Below are 8674 nucleotides of genomic sequence, written 5' to 3'. Positions count from 1 at the left end.
GTTACAAAACATGTTATATCAAGTCTTGTTGTTTATCAGATGTATTGTTTTCATTTACCTAAGAAGATTACTTCGAAGATTGATTCTATCCAAAGAACATTTTGGTGGTCTAAAAAAGACCTTAGACATGCAACTTACTTTCGTTCTTGGAGGGATTTGGTAAATCTAAAAAATGTGGTGTTCTGGGTATAAGAAATACCTATGTTACTAACCGGGTTTTCATAAATAACTTAGGTTGGAGATTATTGCAAAATCCTGAGCATCTTGTTTCGATATTCTTGAAAGACCCAACGCCATACGTGAGAGCCGCACATGTGTTTCTATAGGTCGGCTTAGGGTTTACAGTGATATAAAAGTAGTGTTCAATTCCATTTTCATTTTCATTTCCAATTTGGAATTTCACATTGTTGTCGGCTAAGCGGCAGTCTTAATGTTAGATCCATTTCTGTAAAATTGTGGTTGATTTTAGTGTTCTCGGATGATTTTAGTCTCATTGATCTTCATTCAATCTATCTGATTGATTTTATTATTGATCACAAATCAGTTAATTTATATATTATTTATGGAGGAGCAGAAGAAGAAGGGAATCCTAACCCGGTCTAAGAGGAAGCTGGAGATGGATGATGTTCCAATTGCGTATATGGAGGAGCAGAAGAAGAAGAAGAATGAAAACCTAACTCTGGGGAAGAGGAAGATTGAGATGGATGGCGGTCCAATTGCTTCTAACAAGAGATGGAAATTGACTGCTCATAGAACAGCAACAGCTGAATCTCCTCATCAGAAACTTCCTCATGAGGTAATAGTTGATAATATATTGATAAGGCTACCAGTTAAGAATCTTTCAAAAGAATGTGCTTTAGTCTGCAAGTTGTGGTATAAATCAATAATACATCCTCACTTTATATCCTTATACACCTTATTTCAATCTCGCCGCAACAACAATAGATATCCAAATCTCACATTGGATATTCTTAATTCACGATTTTTTAGAATTAGACATCTACAGCAATGCACTTTAAGGTTAGATATAGATGATGACAATGATAATGATGTATATTATTTTCGTAAGATGACTGATCTCTGCATTTGTAAACAAGAACTAGTAGGTCATTGTAATGGATTACATTGCTATAGAGCATGTCTTGTCCATGGACGATGTTTCTTTCATATAACAAATCCTAGTTGCAGACCGGAAGACTTTATGGCCGCAATGTATCCAGTGCCTGATAAAGCTATCATTTTTTGTTGTGGTTTCGGGTTTGATTCTTTAGCTAATGAATACAAAATTGTCCTTGTTTACTCCAATACATCAACTACTTTAACTGATATTCATGACAAATTCAAGTGCATGGTTTTCACACTGGGAAGCATATCATGGAGAGAGTCGTCTACTCCTACTACCCTCCCTGTTATTGCAGTTAGTGCTGGAATCATACAGGAAAAGATGAAGAAGAAGGTGATTTTGTCAAGGATGAGTTTTTCTAGATCAGCTATATATGTTGGTGGAGCTCTTTACTGGAGGGTACTTACTAGAGATCAAGGGTTTGGTGATAACAAAGAAGAGGATCAGGAGACGGAAATGCTGCTATGTTTTGACATTCACAATGAACAGTTTCAACTCATTTCTCTTCCTCTTGAATGTAGCTTAAAGATCAAGACGGGGACAACGACAATAACTACTGAGCAGGAGCAACAGTTAATTGATCATCGTCTTTTGGAATTTGAAGGATCTCCCTGTATAGCACGTCTACAGACTGGTGAGCAAAGGAATAATGGCAACTGTTGTTGTAAGGTTCATTTGTATGTATTGAAGGACAGAGTCAATTCAGAATGGAGCGCAGAGATTTTTGATGTTTGTGATAATACTAGTATGATTCAAGATATGTCTAATCCTCCTCCCTGCATCATAGCAACAGCTACTTCATCTACGACTGCGACCACCACCACCGTCACAACTACTATTACAGTTGCAGCTGCAGCTGCCACTACAACTGCTACTACAACTACTAGTACTACTACTCATGCTCCTCAGCCAATAACACAGATAATGTGTGCATCTGATAGAGTTATCTTGTACTGGTTTGATAACGTATGTGTTCAGTTGTACGATTTGAGGAGAAAACGTCTCAAGATGGTGAAGTATTCGCCTGTCGATCCCACAAAAGATGTTGAGTTGTTTAGCTGCGAGGTAAGGCGCCATGTCTTCCTTATTGATGATGTTGTTGATGTTGATAAACTTATTTATTGTAGACGGGATCATATCGGCTATAAGCTCCATAGTTATGTAGAGAACTCTCTCCCTCTTAAGATCTTCATACCAAAAGAATGTACTATCTTGCGGGATTACATGAACTGGTTGCTTGAAAACAAGGATATAGAGGATGGACTAGGTTATGTATATACGGATGGAAAAAATAGAACGCCAGAATTTCATTGTTTTTGCAAGAGATTATCCAAGGAAGGGTCTCGATAAAAACTCATCTTCATTCATCTCCAATGAAAGACAGAATGTTTCTCTTTTTTTCTTCAGGGTCAGCCACTGGAGGAAGAAATGAAATTTTCTTCTTGTTGACGATGCCTTAATACTCTGAACAGGTAAGCTTCTATTCTCTGCGGTATAAAAAGGGTGGTTAGAGATTTGCAAGGCCTCGTGTAGTAGTAGAGGGGTAAGGTCCGTGGGTGGTATTCCCGTGGCTGAGTCGGAAAGTCAGCCTGCAGCAGGGATCAAAAAGATTATCAAGCCATTATAGTTTATCATGAATCCGTTGTTAAGAAAGAAGATTTGATATTTCCTTGGCAAACAAAGTTGCTCGCCTGGTGGTTCTCTACCTCCCGTTCTTCATGTATTATGACCTCTTTATCTTCTTTGCTGATAGAGGTCTAGTTTCTTAGTTTTCTTTGTTGCTTCTTATTCAGCTGTTTGTGTTGTGTGCGGAAACTTTTTGCTTTGCACCTTAACTTGGTTATGTGATAAGTCAGATTCTATTGTTGAGGCCCGTGTGTTTTGCCTTGATAATTTATAATGGTTCACAAGGGGCTTATTTTTCTTGTAATTGAGACGTGATATATTTCGACAATTCCTAAGGACAGCAGGATTTCTCTTCCTAGTTTCATTAGGAAGGGAAAGAGTCAAAATAAGAAAGAGTTTTTACTGGTACTTAACAACAAGGAAAAAAAAACAAAGAGATTACATTCAATTAGAAACACTGATGATCAAAAACATTAGATCTTGCCCTCTCTAGTTTATACTACTACTATTCTTCGATCCTTCAAAATGATTCCAGATTACTTACTACCTTTGCATATATGTTCAAAAACTGAAAATCTAAACTTCCCTTCTACTGCTGAAACTCAATTTCTTCTAAATCAAAATTCAATCCGTCGAATCCTTACTCTCAACTTTTTCCTTCTAAGGTAATAGAGTGGCTGCCATTTTATGAAAGTTAGTTCCAGGAGCTTCCGCCAGCTCCTTCGCCCAAGCTTCATCCTCCACCTGCTCTTCAAAATCATTTGGGTTCATGCGGCCATCTCTTTGATTCTCGCCGATTAAATCCAGATGCTCAGCTTTCGAGAACTTAGTGAAGTATTTACGGTGAAATCGGGCCGTGTCTTCCACACATTCATGCACACAAAAATCCTGCAAAAAAATCAAATGAGAATTGAATACTGTTAATACAATGATCTCACAAACAGGACTAAGTAAGCTCTATTACTTGCAAAAACAAACAGACAATGAAATCAGCAAAGTATTAACAAAAACCCAAGCAAGATACAACATCAGAATTTAAGCCAAAACTACTTTAACTCAATTATACTTGCAAAACAACAAACCAAAATAGAATACTTACATGATTTCTGAGTTGGTCTTTAATAGCATCCCAATTTCCAATAATGGCTGGGTTGTGCTGCTGATTAAACGCTATAATGGAAGGTACCACAAAAGAAGCAACTCCGAACCACTTAATGTAGCCAGGACCAGAATTCAACAAATCAAACAGTTGGTGAGGAAAACGTGGAACATTAACCTCTAGATTTGGTGGATCATCAGGATTTATGTCGTTGTCCTCTAGATTTTGCTGCTGATCTTGCAGATTGAGAAGATTTTGTTGTTGATTTGGTTGCAGGTTTTGTTGATTGAGCAGATTCTGTACTTGATTCACATGATTTTGTTGTTGATTTATAATATTCTCATTGAGTTGAATTTGAGGCACCACTCGAACCCGTGATTTCCTTCTTGTGGTTTTAGATGTACTCCTGGCATTTACTAGACGCGCTGCTTCAGATTCTGCTGCTACGGCCATTTTTTCGAGTCTGGTACGAGCATCTACAATCTTCTTTAGGCTTCTAGTCACAGCTCCTGTCGTACGGACAACCAGCTCCTTACTCTGCTTTTTCTTTCGCCTTTGATTCTCAGGCTGTTGATTCTCTACATTTTGATCAGGGTTTTGATTCTCTACGGTTAGCTCTGTGTGAGATGTAGAGAGACCCGTGTTTTGTGTTAGAACGGAGTGAGAAGTTGAGAGAGCTTTTTGTGTTAAATCCGTAGAAGGATTTTCTTGATCAAGATCTGTGTGAGATGTTGAGATATCGGTGTTTTGTGTTAGATCGGAGTGAGAAGTTGAGAGAAAGGTTTTCTGTGTTGGATCTGTAGAAGAAGGATTGTCTTGATCATCAAAAGCAATTGTATCAAATTCATTGAAGAACTCACTGTCATGATCACGGATGATGGGGTTTTCAGTTAATTGAGTATTTGAGATCTTAAGACTGTGATCGGTGGCTGGATTTCTGGTTACGGTGATCTCAAACCTCAACCCTTCCCTTTTTCTCTCAGCTTCATTCAGATAAGAAAGATAATCCTTCCTGAGACCACTATACATACTCTCAAACTCGGTTAATTCAGCTTTGATGTAGGCGATATAAAAATCAATATCATCCACAGCTTGATCATACACATCCCTTTCTTGAGATTTTGCTTTCTCAAAACCATCACCAACCCTATTTAATCCAAACGTCATGTCCTTCCCAAACTCCTTTCTAAATATCACATACTTTGAAGAATTGGGTACTCGACGTGATTCCCCTCTACTCTCATCCGCCATGGATACTCTCAACACTTAGATTCAGAATTGAGGAAAGAAGCTCTCACCAGAAATTAGAAAAGAGAAGAAAAGACTGTTTCCTTTATAACCGCCAAAACCCAATTTTCCGTCCTAAATAAGCAATGTTGCTTGTCAACAAACTCTCGTATGAATGAAATGTATGTACAAAATTGACCTTGAAAGTTTTGATATACCGACCGATATCCCTAAAATCATGACACCGAGCCGTAAAAATAATATCAATGCGATGTACGAAATTACCCTTTAAATTTTTAACAGGGCGTTATGATCCTGGTCAATCAAGGGAGCAGATTTACCCACGACAGATGAACGCCTAATTCAAGGTTGACCAACCATGCAAATAAAGCAGCTTCAGGTGAATAAAGCAGCATCTAAACACTTGAAAGATAAAATCTCATATCCTCAAATTTCCGCTATTTCTTCCAAACTCTTTACTTTTTTTTCTGTTAGTAAATCAGCAAACCATGCAGCAATTGCATTGGCAGCTGTTTCAGCTAGTGCAACAACTGCCTGTAACTATATGCGTTATTCTCCAGCTTGTATTTTTCACATTTTAAATCGGGAAGAATGAGCAACTATGCTCAAAACTATCAAAACCATATTTGCTTTGAATTTTAATTTAATCTAAGATATTTTCTTATAAAAAAAACACTTAAAAAACCTCTACAAATAAATCTTCCATATTAGTGGCTGAGATAGGCTTCTTTGTCTTTAGTTTTGTGAAATGACCGTCTTGGTGAGGACATTTAACAGTATATGACTAGTTTAAAAAGGATAGGAAAAATATTTAAAAAGGAAACCAAATTCACTCGACAATATACTGTTGATTTAAAATTTACAAACTTGGAAAACCTAACTTGCCTTGTTTAATTTTGTGGAAGTCCAAATTAAATTTGAAAATCGATTAACTATTATATTATGATTTTTTTCTTTTAAATCTATATTATAAGGGACAATGGTGTTTTTCCATATGGACAGTCATCTACATTTCAGACATATAAAGGACGGTTCAGTTTGAATCATATGTTTGGGTTTTTCAATTTACATTTTTAGCATATAAAGAAGGGTTGAGATTGAGACACTGATTTAAGATTTTCAATCTACATTTCCAAGGGTCTAGATCAAGCCACATATTTCAATCTCCACTTCACCCTCCCAATGTCATTTATTTGGAGTTATTCTTCACATTCAATGTGAAACTATTTCTTTTATTGTAAATTAAACTCTCTCTTAATTCATGCTTCAAAAAAAATTGATTATTTTCTTTCAGCTTCTTCATCGTCTTTTTTTTGTTCATCAAAATAAAAATAAGATAAAAGATCTTCTTATGCCCGTAATATTTCAATTTCTCCAATATGTAAGATATTTCTACCAAAGAAGATCTCTTTATCATCCATTGCATATTGGAAAGTCGGTTAGTTATTATATTTGTCCTCTTATAGATTGTACTTTTTTATAGTTTATTAATTTTCATCAACATTTCTTTTCATCCAATGAGTGTTTTTAAATCTGGGTTATTGAGAAATGTTTCATATTTTTGATTTTTTTCTTTTTGTAGTTTTAGGGTTAATTTTTATAAATATTAGATTATCGTTCATTAGATTCATCAAATTGTTTTAAAGCGCAGTAGCTGCAGCATTTTCAACTGAATGTTTGTATTGCTCTCTACTCTCTACTCTCTAAATTAGAATTTCATTTTTAATATTGTATGGTGAATATTTTTATTTTTCCCCAAAATTTTTTTTGAAGCATGAATTAAGAGAGAGTTTAATTTACAATAAAAGAAACAATTTCAAATTGAATGTGAAGAATAACTCCAAATAAATGACATTGGGAGGGTGAAGTGGAGATTGAATTATGTGACTCGATCTAGACCTTTGAAAATGTAGATTGAAAATCTTAAATCAGTGTCTCAACTTCAACCCTTCTTTATATGCTAAAAATGTAAATTGAAAACCCCAAACATATGACTCAATCTGAACCGTCCTTTATGTGTCTGAAATGTAGATGACCGTCCATATGAAAAAACACCATTGTCCCTTATAAATACCACCTAAAGAAAGGGAGAAGGGACACCGGTTGGTTTTCTCTGTCGAGGTAAATACCAATATTTGATTTTGTATATTGAGGTTTGGTAAAATCTTTTCATTACGTATTCCATATGAATTTAGCTCTGCTAGAGTCCATTGTAGCAATGTTCACGAAGTATAATATATGATATCATTATTATTAACATGTTATTTAGGTATTTTGCACAAGGTCGGATTCGTTTGCCAGATATATATAAGGTCGGTTGAAAGGTTTATTCACGTTTCTGTACCGTTGGTCTCACTGCAAGCTACTTTTGGACCCTTAATACAAATTGAGCTTGGATAAAGTATAAAATTTCGGGTTTTTTTCCAGGGACCTACTATATGTTTAGTTCATACAATTCTCAATAAGTTTTAAGCTCAGTTTTGTATAACATCACAGAGGTTGGAGCAAATGTAAATTATCAATTATGTGAATGCTTTGACAGAAGGTCTACAGATGTTGACAGGAACAAGGAGGTTGTAGAATTGTAAGTTTTCTCATATCATTTGTCTCTTTTAACTCTTTATGCATATACTTCGAAATAAGATATTTTGTTATTAGAGATCCAACACCCAACACATTGGTTCTTGCAACAGTCTCTGTATTTCAGTTTTTACAGGATAACTGAAAGTCAGAGTTTGTGTTATTAGTGGGTTACCTGATAATTATACCGATATCGGTCTGTGAAATCTGTTTGTTGGGAATTCATTGAAAAAGGAAAAGCTAGAAAATATTTTATGAAAAATATGTTGGTACTGTCCAATAGCAACATAGATTATGAACTGGGATTGTGGTGCCGCACATCGGTTGGTTCAATAAAAATTCAATTTTGTTAGGGAATAAAATCAGTAATTTATTGCTTGATGATTTATGTTCACTGTAAAATGATGGATGGAAACAAATATATGGTGGCATGTGTCGTGTTAATTAATGAGACTAAAACTAAATCTTACATCTCTTTCCAATACTGTACTTAGCTCCCTACCCTTGTTTTATTCTCATGTGTCTATGATTCAATCGGGATAAGATCATGTTGAGTTAGTGTGTCACTTTCTTATAGATTATTCGTTTGAAATTATGTTGAGTAATTTATTTTGATATTGTAACAAATTAGAAAGCATGTACGATATCCATGAAGAATTTCCTTAGGCACAATCTTTCCTTGTAAAAGTTAATTTGTAACACCATTTCATAATGGATATGGATATGAAACTGGAGAAAGTTTGGAACACCAATAACACTACCTTCTTACATTAAAAATTACTTTCTCTTGCATTTGGTCGTTGTAGCAATCTCACTTCAAGCTACTCTTTTAAATAAGCTATTAAATTTCATGTCTTTTTAATATAATGTGGAACTGATATTTTTCTCAAATTATAGGTGAATTATTGGAACTCATGCTTTTGCAAATAATGTTTTTCGTTTCATCGTTAGCATGTTGATACCGATGAAAGATTATCTTAACAATAATTCCACTTATA

General features: G+C 35.2%; 2 protein-coding genes across 2 annotated transcripts; one reads left to right on the top strand and one right to left on the bottom strand.

Moving 5' to 3' along the window:
• Window positions 1–373: 373 nt before the first annotated feature.
• LOC113322822 lies at window positions 374–3049 on the top strand. Its single transcript, XM_026570979.1, has 2 exons — window positions 374–796; window positions 1346–3049. The coding sequence occupies exons 1-2, from the start codon at window positions 563–565 to the stop codon at window positions 2471–2473; spliced, it is 1362 nt and encodes a 453-aa protein (XP_026426764.1). The 5' UTR covers window positions 374–562; the 3' UTR covers window positions 2474–3049.
• An 80-nt stretch (window positions 3050–3129) lies between these two features.
• Window positions 3130–5181, bottom strand: LOC113322821. Its single transcript, XM_026570978.1, has 2 exons — window positions 3849–5181; window positions 3130–3637 (listed from the first exon to the last, which is right to left on the bottom strand). The coding sequence occupies exons 1-2, from the start codon at window positions 5097–5099 to the stop codon at window positions 3410–3412; spliced, it is 1479 nt and encodes a 492-aa protein (XP_026426763.1). The 5' UTR covers window positions 5100–5181; the 3' UTR covers window positions 3130–3409.
• Window positions 5182–8674: the final 3493 nt, after the last annotated feature.

Source organism: Papaver somniferum, chromosome 11 (assembly GCF_003573695.1).
Source record: "Papaver somniferum cultivar HN1 chromosome 11, ASM357369v1, whole genome shotgun sequence".
NCBI classification, from domain to species: Eukaryota; Viridiplantae; Streptophyta; class Magnoliopsida; order Ranunculales; family Papaveraceae; genus Papaver; species Papaver somniferum.
This window is presented reverse-complemented; position numbering and strand designations above follow the sequence as displayed.